The sequence below is a fragment of the Macaca thibetana genome, chromosome 6, assembly GCF_024542745.1.
Source record: "Macaca thibetana thibetana isolate TM-01 chromosome 6, ASM2454274v1, whole genome shotgun sequence".
In the NCBI taxonomy this organism is placed as follows: domain Eukaryota; kingdom Metazoa; phylum Chordata; class Mammalia; order Primates; family Cercopithecidae; genus Macaca; species Macaca thibetana.
The window spans coordinates 34,279,103-34,299,279 of record NC_065583.1 but is presented as its reverse complement, the minus strand read 5'-3'; the positions used below and the strand labels follow the sequence as shown (position 1 = coordinate 34,299,279).

Genomic DNA, 20,177 nt, shown 5'->3' with positions numbered 1-20,177 from the left:
GAATTATCTGTAAATTGTTAGAGTGACTGCAAGAAGAGGTACCTGGAATTTCATTCTTGGTTAGATATTTGTGTAGTTACCGGACTTGCTGACTGGTCCTGGAGTTAACACAGCCTGGTTGGCCATGGAAGGTTGATGAGTTTGGGGGCTAGTCTTTCTGGGGATCATAGCAGCAGGAGACAGGTATGCAGTGAATGTGACTGTGCTGGGGAGAAGAGAGGTGGATTAGCTATAGGCTGTGATCCCGCTTCACATGGGACCCTCCAATGCCCAGGAGTATAGCCTGGAAGGGAGGGAGGCTCCTGTCAGTGTGACTTCCTGAAAACACCACAAGTCCCAGTAGAGCTCAACATATCAGAATTACTGAGAGTGGAGCCTAGGCATAAGGTGTTTTAAAGCTCTTAGTGTAATTCCTCTGTGTAGCTAGGATTCACAACTTCTGCCACAGACCCCTAAAGGGAGATTACTCTGCAGGGGTAGCACATGTGTGAGGACCCCTCTGCCTCTACTACCCTTCTTTCATGTCCTAAAACAAATAGTGCTTTCTAGGAAAAGGTAGAAGGACATGTGTGAGAGCCAGATCAGTCCTCCACCTCCATTCCGGGGTGGCTGAAACCAGTCCAGCGGAGTGGGTGAAGGAGCTTTGAATCAGATATGAGAATAGTTTTAAAATTCACAGAACTGAATTGTAAAGCATCTAAAGTAAATGTAGTAAGCAAATAGGACTAAAACTTACTAGGCAACAGACTGAGCTATCATTAGGCGAGCTCCTTATCCAGCAAAAACAAGGAGTTAGACACTGCACAGTTGCTGTCAGATGATAGACTAAAAACTACTCATGCTTGGCGGGGCACGGTGGCTCACGCCTGTAATCCCAGCACTTTGGGAGACCGACGCGGGCGGATCATGAGGTCAAGAGATTGAGACCATCCTGGCCAACATGGTGAAACCCCATCTCTACTAAAAATACATAAATTAGCTGGGCATGGTGGCGTGCATCTGTAGTCACAGCTACTCGGGAGGCTGAGGCAGGAGAATCACTTGAACCCTGGAGGCGGAGGTTGCAGTGAGCCGAGATTGAGTCACTGCAGCCTGGCAACAGAGCGAGACTCCATCTCAAAAGAAAAAACAAACAACAATAACAACAACAACTACTCATGCTTTACCCTAATTAGTTAAGATGCTTAAAGCAGGTGATGTTGCTGTTTCAACTGGTGGGATTATGTCAGGGGTGGAATGAATTGTATGGTCAGAGTAATTCAAAGGCAAAATATTTCAGCTTGAAATCAAGGACAAGAGCAATGCCATTTTATTTTAATATTTCGTTCTCTTCCCCCATGTAACTAAAGAGAGAGAGAGAGAAAGGAAAAGAGATCCGCTACATGCAGAGCCACCTCACTTTCCAACAGAAATCTTCTATAAGAAAAAAAAAAAAAAAAGAGCCTTATTTTCTATAATATTTGAACAACTGCAAATTTCATGGCTTCCAATTAGCAGTGGGGGGAATAAATCTCTTTTGTCACTTCTAAAATAATGGACACATATAATTCAGCCTATTTTCTGCCTAAAACCGATGGTACTCAGATGATAAAAAAGCATATCCAAGCCTGCTGCTCTGATGAGTTTATTCTCCAGGTTTCCTGGGTTTCCATATTAAGGGCTATTTTCTTGGAGCCAAATCAGAAAATGTGCATCTGGGTTTCCAGGGTTCGTTTCCATGGTGAGAGAAGTACGAGGAGGCCACCTTTCTTTCCTCTCCCCAGTGGTTTTGAGTATAATATCTGTATAATGTAATTTTTTCAAAGTTGGCATTTCTAGTCTTCTCACAAGATAGAACTGGGGAATTGGAATTTAGGAAAAATTGTATGCACCTTCCACTTTTACCCTTGTAATTAACAATGACTAATATTTCTTGAAATCTTTCCCCGGACCAGACAAGGTGTTAAATGTTTTACATTCATTTATTCATTTATTTTTCTCAGCAGCCCTATGGGGTAGACTATACTTATCACTATTTTATAATGAGAAAAATCAGAAGCTAAATAATCTGGCCAAGATCACATGGTTAATAATTGAAAAGTCTAGATTTAAATCAAGCTCTGTATGATTTGAGAAATCAAGCTTTTTCTTAAAAGGAAGATTAGCAAGAAATAAAAATATATATTTGTAAATATTTTTATCTGTGGTTTTTAAATGGTTCTGAGTCAACTTAGTTAGGCTAACATATTGCAAATGTTTCTTGCCTTATTCCAAAATGATTATGTGATTGCCACACTCCACCTTTTCAATAGGAGTCTTTTGCAGAGGTATTGTAGGTAGAAGTCTGCTGTCTCTTTTTAAAAATTATGCTCCCAATGATTTGGTAGAATCTACCAAATCTATCAGCACCCATTTTATATTGCTTCCATAGGATACTAAGTAGCAATTCACCAGAAAGAACAAAAAGAATTCTAAAAAGAAAGATAACTAACAAAAATACTGAATGAAGATTGGAGAAATATTCGTCTACTAACACAAGATGTTGAGCATATTTTAAATCAGTTCCATAGCTCTGTAAATAATAAGACAGTATGCCAGTTCTTCACCACCTTCGATCCAGCAAGGAAGTTTTGCTTTTTACAATTTATTGTCTTCTACCTCTATGCTCCCTCTGGTCCCTCCATTATTCCTTCTCTCTTCTCCTTTGTCTGTGTGAATATAATCCAGATTACTTAGAGTTAACCAATTAAAACACTCTCCTCCAAATTATATATATATGTATGTGCATGTGTGTGTGTGTGTATATATATATATAAAATAAGTTCACTATGGACTAGTAAGCAAAAGGAAATTAATCCCTTTGCCAATAGATATTTATGGTTTATTTCCAGACCTTTTTTCCTAAGCACAAACACACACTGTTTACGTTTTTAAAATATTTGATCATGCTAAATGTAACCTAAATCTTCATTTTATAATATAATAATAATGATAGCGTCATATATTGAACATTTATTGTTCCAAGCACTTTGCTAAGTTTTTAACATTTATTATTAAACTCTCAACCCCATAAAATAGGTTTTACTATTGTTTTGATTTTATACGTTAAAAAAAAATCAGGCCCAGAGAGAGAGAGTAAGTCATGTGATCATAATCACACAGCAAGTGATTGGCAGAGCATGAAATTAAACCCAAGTCTAGAAGCATGCAGTGCCTGAGACATGGATGATGATGTGACAAATGATGAAGGTAGAATGGCTGACATTGCTGAGCTCTTCCTAAATGTTAAGCACCGTTCTAACTCCAAGCATTATGTCATTTAAACTAAAAACAATTCTGTGGGACCAGTACTATCGTTACAGTTTTGTTACAGTATAATATATTAACATATAATTATTGTAGTATATTGTATATACAGTACTATTGTTATAGTATATATTGTTCTCACTTCAGAAATTAGCAGACTGAAAGGTTAAGAAACTTGTTGAATGTGAAGCTGGAGACAGTCACAGGGCTCTGATGCCAGAGCCCTAACTCTTTACATGCTGCAATACTGTCCCTTTGTTCATGTCAATAAACATGCCTCTGTTAAAAATGGAAACCCACTTCTCTTAATCAGTTTTTTATTGTCGAATATTAGGTTGTTTCTCATTTTGAAATACAGGTAGAGCATCCCAAATCCAAAAATCCCAAATCCAAAATGCTCCGAAATCCAAAACATTTTGAACGCCAACATGACGCTCAAAGGAAATGCTCACTGGAGTATTTTAGATTGATTTGGGCATTTGGGATGGTCAACTAGTATAGTGCAAATATTTCAAAATCTGAAAAAATAAATTGAAATGCGGAACACATTTAGTCCCAAGTATTTCAGATAGGGGATACTCAACCTGTACATTTAAATTTGTAGTAAAAATCCTGTTAGCAGAATTATGTCCTGGAACTTAGTTATTTCTTTGTGATAAATTTTCATTCAAAAATGATAATGTGTTCTCTTACTGAAGTTTACTCAAAGAAAATGTTGTGTTCTCACCACAGAAAATGGTAATGTGTGTAATGTGAGGTAATGCACATGTTAGTTAGCTCTATTCAGCCATTCTACAATGTATTTATTTCAAAACATAGTGTTGTATACAATATATGCAATTTTTATTTCTTAACTAATTTGATTAGTTAAAAGAGCAAAATAATTTCTGGTCAAAGGCTTTACATGGTAATACATTTCTGTTCTGAAAATTCATATCGATTTGTACTTGCTCTGGAAGTGTCTGAAGATATTCATTTCCCTGCATTCTCATCAGTGCTACACTATCAATATCTTTAATTGTCCCAAAAAAGATAAGTAATAATGATATGCATTATAATATCACCACAGTATTTCTTTGACTTCTTTTGTCAATTGCCTGTTCAAATTATTTGCTCCTTTTCTATTAAGGTGTTAATACTTTTATCCTATTCCAATAGTTCTTATTAATTATGTAAATAATTCTTACCTTTTGTGTATTTGGAATATGAAATCCTAGTGTATCATATTTGTTGTACATTTCATTACAAATAGAATTTCTCATTTTTAATTTGTTGTTTTATGGCCTATTTTTGACATGAAAAGCTTGCTAAAAATATTATCAAGCCAGTTGTCTTTTTACTTTATGTTTTCTAACTTTGATGCTATTCTTAGCAAGGCCTTCTTACCAGATTTTAGATGTGTTTTCTTAATATTTTTATTCTGATTATGCTTTCATTTTTTAAGTTAACTCAGTTGTATATTATTTTGACTGAACATATGTGGGAAGGATCTGACTTTATTTTTGTATGATTATTAAATAATTGTTTTGAGACTATGTATTAAATAAGTCCCTTTCCATGCTGATTTGAAATATGTTCATCATAAACTAAATACATTTTTGTACTAACATCTATATTCTGTAGATTTCAAATCTTGTAGCTTTATAGATTAATACATGGGATGCAGGACTCTCTCTTCATTCTTTCCCAAATATATTACTTCCACAATTTTTTTTCTTGTAGATGAAATTTAGGATCATTTTTGTAAAGTTCCATGAATTAATTCCATTAAATGTGTAGATTAGTGTTGGGTCCCTTTCTTTATGTCCTGACCAAAATTTAATATCCATGTTTTTAAAAAATCTGAAAACCAAATGATGGAAATCCAAATATCTAATAAACATATTAAAATGTGGTCAAGCTTATTAGTAAACAAGACAATGCCAATTTAAACCACAGTGAAATACTATTACACACTCCCCAGATTGGCAATAAAGGGTCAGTTATTCCCAAGTGTGGGTAAGGATGTTCAACAAAAGGAACCCTGATCTAATACTGGTCATAGTGTGAATTTATACGTCACTTTGGTAAACAGTTTGGTGTTCTCTAGTACACAGAAAAGATACACATTCCTATCACCAACAGTTCCCCTGCCAGGAATGCACTCTAAAGAGATATGCACTTATAGGAGTCTTACATGTATAGGAATGTGCATTGTTCACAATAGTCCCAAACTGAAAATAACGCAAATGGCTATCAACAATGGGATAAATAGGTAAATTACAGTATATTCATATAGCACTAAAAGTGAACAAACTCAACTACATGGAGCAAGTTGTATAAATCTTATACACATACCATTGAGTAAGAAAAGTAAGACAACAAAGAATACAAGGAATACGATTTGATTTAATAGGATTTAATTTAATGGAATTTTATAGAATACAAGGAACAGATTTTTTTTGTTTTGTTGATGTTTCCTTTATTATAAAGCACTGAAACAAATAAATAGATAGCTAGGCAATTTATCCACAGTTTCTGGGAGCTATTTAAAATAGGCAAAGCTAAACTATTGTCTAAAAATATGTACATAGAGATTGATCTATATAGAAAAACAAGAAAATTATTAACATAAAATTTAGCACAGTGACCTCTAGGTTTATAAACAGAATGGGACACAGTGATGGGGACAAGATTCTATTTCTTGATCTGTATTATGACTATATGGACATTTGCTTATAACTCTTTGTTAAATTCTGCAGTGTTTTATTTACTTTTCTGAATATATGTATAGAAATACTTAAGGAACAATACCAAACAAAATACTCAGTGGCTTTTTTGAAGGACACCTAGCCTTCTCCAACTCTCTTAGTACTCTCTTAGGTGCAGGAAATCTTCTTGAAGGGTTGGTGAAAGCCCTTCAATATCTTCCTGCTCTGGTTTCTCAGCTATTTGAGGGCTCAAAAGAATTACTCACCTGTTATGTTTTTGTATGTTGTCATAAAGTTTCTTCTTAATGTTCCACCAAAATGCTTCAATGCCTTGCATACCATGAATATTTGCTGAATGAATAAATGTGTATTAAAATGTTTTCATGCCTGAAAATAGACCAGGTAGAAGAGGATAAAAAGGAATACTGGATAAATAAAGCTGGAGGAAAGAAAGAAAGTGAAAAGAATATTCATGTAAACCCCAAGGATAATCCAATATGACAGATACATACCTTTTTAGAGTAATGTTTATTCTATAGGCATTTTCTTAGCACAGTGGCTCTGATTATCCCTCAAAGTTCTTTGTAGCTTCTCTAAGTGACGTGTCTGTCACCCGTCACCTGGGGGACTATCTGATATGACTTGTTGTGAGATACTGAGAAGAGAAAGCAGAAATATAGTCCATCCTATCTGTGGGAGTAGTGTGGGGTCAGGGCCATTATCTCCCAAATTGCATTGGGAGCTGTAACTTGCAGAAAGGATGCAGTGATGCATGAGAGGTGAATGCACTAGGGAAATAGCCCTACTTATTCCTGCTGCATCAAGCTCTTATAGTCAGGGCCAGTCTTGGGCATTGGGATGTAAACACTCTACCTCTCTACTTGGATGTCATCCACAGGATTTTACTTAAAAAGAACATGAGTGCACTGGGTAGGGCAAACCTGTGTGTGCAGGACCCATGTCATACCAGTTTCCTTTGCCCAGAACCAGCACTTTATACAGGAGGCTTGGGATGAGTCGTACGTATCTTTCAACTAGGTCAATTATTATGAATGTTTGCCTCTCTAGAGGCATACCCAATGTTTCTGAGCACTTTATAAGTGCTAGGCATCATACTGGGACTTTGACATGGATTATCACTGTTAATTTCTAACTCTATAAAGATTGCCTTATTGGCTGGGTGCAGTGGCTTACACCTGTAATCCCAGTACTTTGGGAGGCCAAAGCAGGTGGATCACCTGAGCCCAGGAGTTCAAGACCAGCTTGGGCAACATGGCAAGACCCTGTCTCTACAAAAAACACAAAAATTTTACCGGATGTGGTGGTACCCACCTGTAGTCCCAGCTACTCGAGAGGCTGAGGTTGGAGGATCACTTGAGTCTGGGAGGTCAAGGCTACAGTGAGCCATGATTGTATCACTGCAATCCAGCCTGGACAATGGAGTGAGACCCTGTCTCAAAAAAAAAAAAAAAAGAAAGAAAGAAAGAAAAGAGGAAGATTGGCTTATTGTTCTGATTTTGCTGTTTCTCAGACTCTGCCAACTTTCTCAAGGTCACAGTAAGTGGTGAAGGTAGAATTTGAACCCAGACAGCACAGCTGCAGAGCTAATGATCACAACTATTGCTTGAGCAGTTGATTTGTTCATTCATTCAACAAATTTCTCTCCAGTGACTCTGAATGCAAGATTCTGTACTAGACAGTAAGAATATAGTGGTAAGCATGCAGAAGCATTCCCTGCCTTTGCTTTGTGCTTCATTCTCCCTATTACATCCCTCAGGAATTAGGTTTATTCTCAGAAGGGTAAGTAAAAGGTTCATGGTGTGTCAAAGTGCTTAGAGAATGCATAACTTGGGGGTCCTCTCTGGGGGTAAAATTGACTGTAGCTCTGCCTTCCATTGGAATCAATTGAAAGAATTATAGTCACAAAGTGTAAAGAACCCACAGCTATTGTAAAACCTTACACGCTCCAGAATGCTCGCTCCCTCTTTTCTCCCTCCCTCATCCCCAATAGATGGCTGCAAGTGTTTCCCTTGCTGCTTCCAGGTGACTCTGAGACAGAGAGATTATCCAATGTATGCTCTACCAAATTCTGAGCATTGTCTGCAAATGTTATAGAAATTTACATACTTTAGTTCAAACCTTCCCAATCAAAACAAATAACATCTTCTTAGCCTTCTTGATTTCAGGGCAAGCCACATATTTGAGGCCCAATAGGACCCACATTTTAATCGGTGCATGATCTAAATAAGAGAAGAGTTTACCCATGAAGGCCTATGCGTGCCTGTGTGTGTTGGCTGATGAATGAGGCTACTGAGAGAGATTAGAAAATCAGAAATGTTTGCCTGCTGAGAGCAATCTAGCAATGGATGATAAACATCCATCAAAGTGTTTATATTTTTTATCCTGGTAATTCTCCTTTGGAGGAACATGTTGAGAAAATATAATATTAACGTCTCAGGGAATGAAACTGGTCTAATTTTTCGTGTTTTTCAGCACCCGAGATGTTCAGCTCCAGAAAAGGAGCAGGCTATTCCTTTGCTGTTGACTGGTGGTCCCTGGGAGTGACGGCATATGAACTGCTGAGAGGCCGGGTACTGTAGTATTGCATTTCCTCTTTGGTTATTTTTCCAGCAAGTTCTATTTTAGAATGAAAGAATGTGTTGTTTGCTAAGAACCAATCGGTTCACTTGAAAGCTGAAATCGACTATGCCATGTGATGTTGATAACACCCCTTGAGATTTCTGCACAGGTTAATTCATTTGTCCCGCATATGGGACCAACCAAATCAATTAACATTAAATTACACAGTTAAAAGTAAAGGAATAATATGGATATTATAAACTCCCAAAGAGGAGAAATCAATACACCTCACTAAATATCTTGTGTAAATATCTGTGTTTGTTTAAAGAAAGTTCATTTTGCAGTCACAGTACAGGACTCTAATTCAGACATACCTCACCAAGGCTAGTGTGAATTATTAATACAACACAATTCATGCTCTGTCGTATTGGATTTCTATCACTTGGCTCCTGGGTTCTGGGTTCAGTGACAAATTAGAGTCATTTCCTTTTAAAGGAACATTTCTTAAACTAAGAAACTCATTTCTAGAAAAAAGAGATGAAAAGAAAGCAAATATGCTGAAACATATTTTATACAATTTGTGCAAACTATTACATAATGGAAATACGCTCCTAAGGTTATATCTTAGTCATCTCTGCTTACCATAATCAAATACTACAGACAGGACGGCTTAAATAACAGACATTTATTTTCTCGGTTATGGAGGTTGGAAGTACGAGATTAAGATGCCAGAATGGTCGGGTTATGGTGAAGTCTCTTTTTGGCTTGCAGACAGCAGCCTTTTTTCTGTGTCCTCACATGGCAGAGAGAGATCTTTGTCTTCTTGTAAGTCCACTAATCCCATCATGAGGGACTTACCCCATAAACTAACCTAACCCTTATTCCCTCTCAGAGGCTCTGTTTCCAAATACCATCACATTGAGGGTTAAGGCTTCAACTGAATTTTGAGTGGGACATAAACATTCAGTCCATGATGTTCTACCATTGACCCCTCCAATATTCATGTCCTTCTCATATGCAAAATACATACATTCAACAGTCCCAAAAGTCTTAACTTATTCCCATATCAACTCTAAAGTCTAAAGTCCAAAATCTCATCTAAACATCATAGAAATTGTCTAGGGGTGAGACTCAAGGTATGATTCATCCTAAGGCAACATTTCTCCTCAGCTGTGAACCGATAAAAGCAGACAAGTGGCGAGGCACTGGCTCATGCCTGTAATCCCAACACTTTAAGAGGCAGGAGGCAGGAGGATTCCTTGAGCCTAGGAGCTCAAGGAATATAATATCCAGCCTGGGCAACATGGGAGACCTTGTGTGTAAAAAAACTTTTTTTTTCTAATTAGCCAGGCATGGTGGGGCATGCCTGTGGTCCCAGCTACTCAGGTGGTTGAGGTGGGAGGATCACTTGAGCCCAGGAGGTAGAGGCTGCAGTGAGCCATGATCCTGCCACTGCACTACAGCCTGAGCTACAGATGAGACCCCATCACTAAAAAAACAAAAAACAAAAACAAGCAAGTTATGTGCTTCCAAAATACAATGGTACCATAGCTGTGGGATAGACAATCCCATTCCAACATTTCAAAAGAGAAATGGGAAAGAAGGAAGGGGCATCAGCTCCTAAACAAGTCCAGAACATATCAAAGAAAATTCTATTATGGCTTAAAACTTGAGAATAATCTTTTTGGTTTGTTTGTTTGCCCTCTAGATCTACATGGGCATGGGAGCATCACTCTCATGGCTGGCGATGGGGAGAGGGGACTTGCTTAAGTGGCTCTACACAAAGGCACTACCCACATGGCTCTCTGTGAAGGCTCTGTCTACACAGCTCTGTTGGGTGGTAGTCCTGCCCTTTGAAACTGAGGTGGAGGCAACCCTGCTCCCCAAGCCAGTGCACTCTGGACGTGTAATGGGAATGGCAGCCCTGATGATATCTGAATCACCTTCATGATCCTTCTTCCTTTTACTTGAAGGATACCACGTGTTCACAGCTGGATAGCATTACGGTCCCAGCCTGTAAAGTCCAAGAAGTCTGACAGCCTTTCTTCATTCCGTGCCACCTTGTCTATCTCCTTAAATTCAAACTGGCAGCATCTGCTAGTATAATCCCTTCTTTCTTTCTGGCTTCTGTTGAGATAACTAATTAAGTTCATGAGCTATGCCCTCTATGTCTATCAACTGGTTGTTCAGCTACACTCTAGTGTTCTCTTCCGAACAGTCTTGCTCATTTTCTGCAATATGGATAGAAATCTTCAATTTCTGGTTGCTTTTTGCTTAACTATTTTTTCTCCAATTCAAACATTCCCTTTCACATTTTACTATAAGCAGACAGGAGGAAGCAAGTTACTCCTTCAAAGTTTTGCTTAGAAATCTCCTCAGCTGGCCTGGTGCAGTGGCTCATGCCTGTAATCCCAGCATTTTAGAAGGCTGAGGCTGGCGGATCACCTGAGATCAGGAATTCGAGTCCAACCTGACCAACATGGAGAAACCCTATCTCTACTAAAAATACAAGATTAGCTAGCTGTGGTGGTGAATGCCTGTAATTCCAGCTGCTTGGGAGGCTGAGGCAGGAGAATCACTTGAACCTGGGAGGCAGATGTTGCAGTGAGCAACCATTGTCTCCAGCCTGGGCAACGAGAGCGAAACTCCATCTTAAAGAAAGGAAGGAAGGAAGGAAGGAAGGAAGGAAGGAAAGAAAGAAGGAAGGAAGGAAGGAATTTCCTCAGCTAAATATCTCATTTCATCACTCACAATTTCTACCTTCTGCAAAATAGTAGAACACAGTTCAGACAAGCTCCTTGCCACTTTATAACAAGAATCACCTTTCCTCCAGTTTCCAATAACATGTTCCTCATTTCTGTCAGACCTCACCAGAATCACCCTTAATATCCATATTTCTAGTGCATACATCCAAAGTCTTCCAGCTCAATAACTAGTTCCAAAGTCACTTCCACATTTTAAGGCATTTGTTCCAGCAGCACCCCAATTCTCAATACCAAAATTTTAGTCTGCAATATCTGCCTTAACAAAACGCCACAGAATGGGTGGCTTAGCCAACAGAAATTTATTTTCTCAGTTATGGAGGCTAGAAGTCAGATTAACGTGCCATCATGGTTGGGTTCTGGTGAGGGCTTTCTTCCTGATTTGCAGACAGTTTCTTTCTTGCCCTCACATGACAGGGAGAAAGATAATCTCTTTCTCTTCTTTTTATAATAAGGCCACTAATCCTATCCTAAGGGCTCCACCCTTATGACCTAATCTAACCTCAATTACCTCCCAAGGGCTTTATCTCCAAATACTATCATATTGAAGGTTAGGGATTCAATTTAGGAATTTTGGGGGGATACATTCAGTCCATAACAGGTTGTATACTCTGAGGTCCCAGTGATGGATACAATCAGTGATTCCTCTAACACCAAAGAGTTGAAGACCTGACTTTAGGAGCTTGTCTATCCCACAGAACTAAGGAATTGGGTATCTCAAGTCATCATCCAGATGCTGCAGCTCTCCTCTCTTAACTTTTTGGAGTCATTCTTTCAGCTGCTGTCAATAGTCCTCTTCTTTGGTTCCACAACACACCATCATGATTTCTGCATTAAAAATGCCATCTCCCAAGTAACTGACCTATTCACATTAAGAACAGTTGTTAGAAGTTGGGGTTATTTCATCATGGTCCAATGGCTTTATCTTGCTCAGGAAATCAAAGATGAGTGTTTCTAAAGCAAAAAAAAGAGGAGGATCTCACAATTTTATCTGTTTCATTCACTCTACAGGGTCCATTTTACACCCAAACATTCGTTAGTTCTTTGTTCGTACTCCTGCCTTTCCTGAGGGAATCATTGTAGCACTATTTCTTAAGCATATTCAAATTTGGATGAGTTAGTTAAATTAATGTGAAAGGACCACCCTTGTAAGCCAAATGTGTAAGTCCTACATAGGAAGCCTCAGATCCTACCTGTTTTTATCTCCTAATGGGCTTCTTTTTCAAGTTTCTAAACAAATCCAGTGAAGAAGTAGATAACGCTACTCTTGATTTTATAGGAAAACAGAGAAGAGAATCATACACTTACCTAAAAGTAGAAACATATCTGCTCTTTCCCACTTCACCCTTAATTTTTTCTCCCCAGCCAATTTACCCACCTTCTGTGGTTGTGCTTCTGTGTTAGCCCCTTGCTAGCTCCTTCTGGGGTTCCGAGCAACTGTGCTCTGCCCTCATCTTTTATGACACACCTAGCAAAACAAAAGCTGAGGAGTGAGTTGAAACAAACAACTACCTGTCATTCTTCAAACATGCCTAGAATTGTATTTAACTATCACCTATCTAAAAGAGGTATTCTTGCCTGCCTGGAAAGAATTTTGCTAAGAAAATTGTTTCTCTTCTTCCCATATTATTTTACCTCTATGGTAGCTCCCTGTGATCTGATATGTCAACATTGACAAATTCATTTTTCTAAAGCACAGATATGACCTTTTCTGTTAAGAAAAAGAAAGTACTGTTGCTCCCCAGTGCTATACACACACACACACATACACGTACACACACCCTTCACAAGCCTTATCTGCACCCCAGCCTTCACTCCTCGCAACAAACTTCAGATGTCTTAGGTGGGTATTCTTCGGAATTAGGTCAGCATTTCAGATTTTGCTTCCATTTGTATATTTCTGACCCCTCATGAACTCATTTTGACCTCTTAGAACTTCTTCCTCTTCTCAAAGCATCTCTTGGGTTTTTTAACCTCTTGTTCCTTTGCTTATAAAGATAGTTTCCAAGGCAAACCTTGGTCTTCTTTAGAAATCACTCTGTTTAAGGTTAGAAATCACTAAATGAAGTTTTAATACAGGATATGTCTTGATTGCAGGACTTTTCAAAATCTTTATAGCCAATATATTTTGGTCATTTCTAAGAAAGGACACACTGTTAAACTATTCCAGTTTGTGTTGGGGAGGATTTTCTAGATCTCTTCATATTCAAATTCTATTCATACCTATGACAAAATAGCACTTTCTCTAAGGAAACATCCTCTGACCTCCCTAGCTAAAGCGATCCGAATCTCTTCCAAACATTTATTTACTTTATGTATCCTGTGAATCTTCAGAATCTAAGATTAGAAAATATAGAAAACCACGAAAATGAAAGCGAAAATCAGCTACAGTCTCTAAGACAAAGAACATTTCCAATTAAGAAATTAAACTCCCTTCGACCTTCAACCCCCACCTTAGCAGTTTGTCGCATTCACTTCCAACTTGTTCTGTTCTCATAGGGATACTCTATCTTCAGACAGATAGATATAGACAGATTTGTTGTTTTAGCAAAAATAGAATTGTTTTACCTTATTGAGCTTTTTTTTCATTTCATAGGATAAAATGTACAGCTTTCTAGATCAGAACACCTAAATATTTTCTTTTTAAGGATTAAATCTATAGGTATATCAATTTTTCTTTTTTTTTTTTTTTTTTTTTGAGACAGAGTCTCACTCTGTCGCCCAGGCTGAAGTGCAGTGGCGGGATCTCAGCTCACTGCAAGCTCCGCCTCCCAGGTTCACGCCATTCTCCTGCCTCAGCCTCCCGAGTAGCTGGGACTACAGGCGCCCGCCACCTCGCCTGGCTAGTTTTTTATACTTTTTAGTAGAGACGGGGTTTCACCATGTTAGCCAGGATGGTCTCGATCTCCTGACTTCATGATCAGCCCGTCTCGGCCTCCCAAAGTGCTGGGATTACAGGCTTGAGCCACCGCGCCCGGCCAGGTATATCAATTTTTATTTTTTATCTCTTGTATATTATTAGGTTGTTAATTCATTAAAGGTAAAGTATGTATCTTATATAGGTTAGTATTATTCACAGTATTTAACTTCTTTTTTTTTTTTTTTTTTGAGAGAGGGAGAGAGTCTTGCTCTGTCCCCCAGGCTGGAGTGCAATGGCGCAATCTCGGCCCACTCCAACCTTCCCTTCCTCTACCCGATCAACCCTCCCGCCTGAGCCTCCCAAGTAGCTGGGACTACAGGCACATGCCACCATGCCTGGAAAATGTTTATATTTTTTGTAGAGGTGGGGTCTCACCATGTTGCCCAGGCTGGTCTTGAACTCCTGGGCTCAAGCAATCCACCTGCCTTGGCCCTGCGAAGTGGTGGGATTACAGGCGTGAGCCACCGCACCTGGTCACAATATTTAACTTTTAATAGGTATATAATACATGTTTATTGAATGAATGGAGGAACAAATCACTACAAATCACTTAAACACCTTCTAGGAAAAAATCACCAACTAGGCTACCTGCAATTATGTTTCAAAATATAGCTTATCTGAAGAAAAGGAAATAACATTTAATTATAAGTATCAATACAACTAAACCACAGAGGAAGGGTGCTAAACAAAATTTTTATTTACAGAAAAGTATAGGTCTTAATGAGAAAATGTGCTTGAAAACATTCTCATCATTTCTGAGTTTGGTTTCAGTCTTAATGAATGTGTTCCTTAACTATTAATCTGCTTTGTCATCTCTCTGACTTCCTACTATCTCATTGCCATTGCAAAGGCAAAGGTCCACATCTTTCATACTTTCATAGTATCCAAAAGTATTAATTTAGGATAGGTGTGTACATAGTTTTGTACTCGTTGTACATGCTTAGCTGCAATTCTGAAATACAACTGTATTCACAACACATCATTTGTTCCCATATAACATTTCATCTTTTCCACTTTGTTTGTTCTCTGTATGCTCACTGTTAGTTTAGATGCCTTAGGCTTGTTTGATATATACTGTGATTGCATACTGTAATTTTTCTCTGTAGCATGTATCCCATTTATTTAAGTGTGTGTGTGTATACAGTCTATATAATAAATTTACATGCTTCCTTAAGTAGACTCTAGGCCCCACCAACATAGAAACCGTATGTGTCTTGTTCTTCATTGTACCCTCAATGCCTATGAAAGGTGCTGGAACATGGTAGGCATTCAATATATAATTGGTAAATAAATAAATGTACAATTCTGGTAGTTGATTAATTCAAGTTAATTTTAAAATTTAGAACTGTAAACGTAAATTAATGAATAAGATAAAGACAATGTGGTTATTTTTAAATAAACCAACAGGTCATGGAGATTTTAAAAATTAAATTCAGTCATATGGCCTTGTAAAGTAACTAGAGAAAAACGTACACGCTTAAACCAGCTGTTTGTGGCATTCATCAGTTAATTCATTTGTTTATAAAATCATTTTATTTTCTCAACAGTGGGTTGAGAAGCAGCAATGAATTAAAATCAAGAAGAAACATAGAAAGAAGGAAAAACACATGTGCATACACATATAAGCCTAGAAACTTGAGTATACTAAGCCTAATCTGATTCTTAGTGATAAACATAGTCTGAATCATATGGAGTAACCTAACCCTTTGGCTACTAAATTATCAATAAACATTGATAATGGTGATAAAGCATCTAGCACTCCTTTATTGATACTGAGTTACTGAGTTATTTCTACTATATAATTACTAAGACATATGATTTAGCTATGGTCCTTTATTTAGTGTTGAGGAGGAGAATATGGCAGTTGTTTTTAGACCTTACTTAAAAAGAAAAAAAAGTTTGAATTAATTTCTCTTTCAAGGGTCACCTCCTGGCACTTCATGGTTCCATGAATAGCTCACATTGACTTGCCATGTGTAAAATTAAGCCTTTCTGCCCATCACTTTTCTTCAGGACTCATTTTGCTGTTCACTATTCATTCACATTTACATATGCCCATTTTAACCTTTGTGTCAATAACGATAAAAATCTCTCTCCTGTATTGTGTCTAATACTATTAGCCACTCACTCTGTTGAGAAATTTACACATATTATCTCCTTTAATTTTTCCAGGAATCTCATGAGATAGTTCATTTTACAGATGAAGTAACAAGCTCAGAAATTGAGTGGAGAGGTTTAACACCAAATCCTTTTAACGTCAAACACTTGATTATTTTATATTACCTCTTAACACTGATTTACTACAGGGAAAAACTTATACCCTTTCACTTCCACCAATTTAGGTCATCCGTCAACAGTCATTTATTAAACATCTTAAAAGGGCCAGGCATGTGATCAATATGTATTTCCACATTAACTGTGCTGTGGCTAGTTAATCAAATATGCAAATTTTGTTCATTAAATAAACATTTATTATATACCTACTGAATGCGTGGTCTCATGAACAAGAATGGTATAACCTCTGGTTTTGAGTAGCTTACAGTTCACATAAAAGACATGAAATTTCAGTGTTGGCAAGTCCCCTACAAAATAATATAGATAAAGGCTGACCTCTAGTGTAAAGCTGTGAAAACTACAACTAACCCACAGTTTTCTGTTAATTTCTTTTCTTTTTAAATTACTTTTCTTCAAAGTTCAAACTATAGAAGAACCTGGTTCTTCCCCGCCAAATTTTTTTTTTTTAAAAGCTTCTGCCTCATCACAAAATTCTCCACCATGCCATACTCTGTGGAACCAGGGACTCATAGCATTTGTGGGACTGGAGTTGATGTTTTCTGAGCAGCTTTCTGTCCTGAGCTTCCTCATTATGTTGCGGTGAAAGGGATGGTATGGTAAAATCCTGAATTTCCTTGCAATCAACCCTTACATAATAATTTTTTAGACTTCCGTGTATTGAGAACTTGTCCAGTATTTCATGTTAATACTTATATAAGTTACCTTATAAAACAATTTCAAATCAGCATCTCAGAGGCTGATTCAGCCCACTTGAATGTTTTGTTTGGCTCAGTGGAGTGTTCAACTTTAAAAATTATGATATTTTACAAGCAATCATAAGTTTCTAACAACTATTTAAGAAAAAGTAGGGGGTCTGGCAACACAGGACCACCTACACATATGGCAACACAACAGTCACCTGGACAGGGTTAGAAATTGATATAGGTATTTTACTGGTTGAAAGTTTAGCTTGGAAACATTTGGAAAAATTTTTTTTCTTTTGCCCTATACAAATGAAGACTTTTACTTCTTTTCTCCCTTAAGAGACCATATCATATTCGCTCCAGTACTTCCAGCAAGGAAATTGTACGCATGTTTGAGACGACTGTTGTAACTTATCCTTCTGCCTGGTCACAGGAAATGGCGTCACTTCTTAAAAAGGTAAGAGGGAAGACTGCATGTCAAAAGGAAGTAACAAAAGGAAGCAGGCCCTCTGGTTTAAGTTTAGAAGTTAGTATACAATATCGGGGACAGTCATGATAATGTACATTTCTAGAGTGTATTTTCTACCTATTAGCTTTCAAATACATGGCTTCATTAAGTCAACTCAGAGTCCCCTTGGATGTCCCAAAGCCATCTTAAACTCAAAAGACTTCTTTATCTTTGTCTTTCCTGAATTTCTTCCCAGGAAATTCTCTCAGTGACTGGCTTCTCTATCCAAATCCACTTATGCCAGTCAGAAACCAGGACTCATTTGTCATCTGCATATTCAATTCATCACCAGGTTCTGAAATTTTATATTTTAAGTATTAAAATATTTCACTTCTCTCTGTCCTCACTATTTCCCTGATCCAACTGCCATTAGTCTAGCTTTATAATGGGTTTGCCCCCATACACTTTTACCACTCCATTCTATTCCCCACTCAGCCCCATAGCGGTCTGTTAAAGGACAGTCCAGGATATTTTCCTTGTTCTTAGAATAAAGATTAAAATAATTTTATGGTACAAAATACCTCTCAAGCCTTGTTTTGGACTTTTGTCCCCTCTTTGACTACATATAAACCGCTTTGGCCTTTTTCTTCCTCTTTTCTTTCTTTTCCTCTTCTTCACTTTTACATACCAGTCTTCGTCTCACCACAGGACCTTTGCACATGCCAGTACCTATTCCTGGAACAGTGCCTCCAATCCTAGTTCCTCTAGTTCCTCCTTGAGAGCAGTACTACTCAATATGGTTCACTGGTTCTATTCCATGAATTTTTTCTGCAGGTCTATTATAAGAAAAGAACCTGAGAGAAGCATTTAGAAACTTTTATAACAATTGGACACTGCTGCAGCATCTAAACACATGATCAGTGGACTTGTCTTATTGAAGAGGGTCCAAGCTTGTTTGAGGGTTGTCAAACTCAAGTCACAAGGTGTCTATGTGGGGTGCTGCATACTGGCAATGCACAATAAGACCACATACTGATTTCAGTGGATTGGAAATTGAAAGACAAAAACAAACAAAATAACTGACACTTCTACATAGTTTGGGAAGCACAGCTTTAGCTCTTAGCTCAAATATCACCTTTATGGTGTAAGTTCATGTAACACTGTCTTTCCTTCATAGCATTTTTCAGTTTAAAATTATACCCAGCATTTGTGCGATCCTTCGTTACTTACCATTTTCCTCGTAGCTTCATGAGGGTAGGGACCGTGTCTGACATGTGTACCATGGTATTCTCAGCATCTAACACAGAGCCTGAGGAGAGACATTTGACAAGTATTTGAATAAATGAGGTCCACAGCTTTCATCAGATTTCAAGGTACCCATGTTCATCAAACAGATGAAGAACAGTTATAACAGGAGGTCAGCAGTGTATATTGAGTGATGATACAAAACAAGAATGAGGAGCTGAAGAATAGGCTTGGCTTTTTTTTTTTTTTTTTTTTTTTTTTTGGAGAACATTGCACCAGTTGTTACTGGTAATGGAAAATAGCTTTAGTGGCTAAGGAGTCATCATTTGTGTCTCTTGTTTTTGGAGTCCAGTTCCCTATTTTGGAATAGGGACATTGCGTCAGTAATGTCAAAGACATAGAATGGGGGATCATTTTCCATGAGCAAATTCGACTTAGTTCCAAGACAGCCCTGCTTCACTCCACAAATTACACCCTGAGGGTGCGTGGTTGTCATCTTCAGAGGCATTCGCAAGTGGGACTGACATTGCCTATTTGAGTCACACAGTTGGTGCGATGTTGGCTCAGGAATGGTTAAGGGGGCAAAAATCTTTTATCTCAGTTAGTAACATCTAGAGCTATAACAGGTACTTTAGTTACACCTTAGCTATGCCACCCCAAATGTATTTTAATTAGTTGTAAAAAACAGCTAAAATTCTTAGTAGGAAATGAGTTTCACTTGTGAAAATGTATCAACATTTGTCACCATAGGTTTTCTACTAGGCGCTTTGTATAAATAGCCTCCCATTAAGCCTGATTGCAATCGTATGAAATAGATTATTACCCTTGCTTTTTTTTTTAACACATGGGTAAACTAAGATTTAGAGAACAAATTTGTCCTTAGTAAGTAGAGGAGTCAAGAATCAAAGATACATTTGACTTAGTAGGACAAGCCATTTTTACTCATCACATTGCAGAATCCTACATACTGTTCATTCTAATAATGTGTATTTTCTACCTTGTTTATGGGATTAGGGATGGCGGACACTGTCTTTTTTCCTTCAGTCCTACACTTGAAAACATTTAGAGAGAATTTGTATGATTTCTTTGTCCTCCTATCCTTTCTTATGGCCTTGACGTTTGTATTTTATTGGCAGCTACTTGAACTTAATCCAGACCAACGATTTTCTCAGTTGTCTGATGTCCAGAACTTCCCATACATGAATGATATAAACTGGGATGCAGTTTTTCAGAAGAGGCTCATTCCAGGTTTCATTCCTAATGTGAGTC

The 20,177-nt window shown here is 37.8% G+C and overlaps 1 protein-coding gene across 2 annotated transcripts in view; it reads left to right on the top strand.

The window, feature by feature from the left end:
- STK32A (serine/threonine kinase 32A) overlaps positions 1–20,177 on the top strand; it is a 152,449-nt gene that overhangs the window by 117,751 nt on the left and 14,521 nt on the right. For both annotated transcript variants that reach the window (XM_050794027.1, XM_050794028.1), the window contains exons 8-10: positions 8,469–8,566; positions 17,556–17,672; positions 20,045–20,170. In XM_050794027.1, coding sequence (XP_050649984.1) covers positions 8,469–8,566; positions 17,556–17,672; positions 20,045–20,170 — 341 coding nt within the window. The remainder of the gene's footprint in view (positions 1–8,468; positions 8,567–17,555; positions 17,673–20,044; positions 20,171–20,177) is intronic.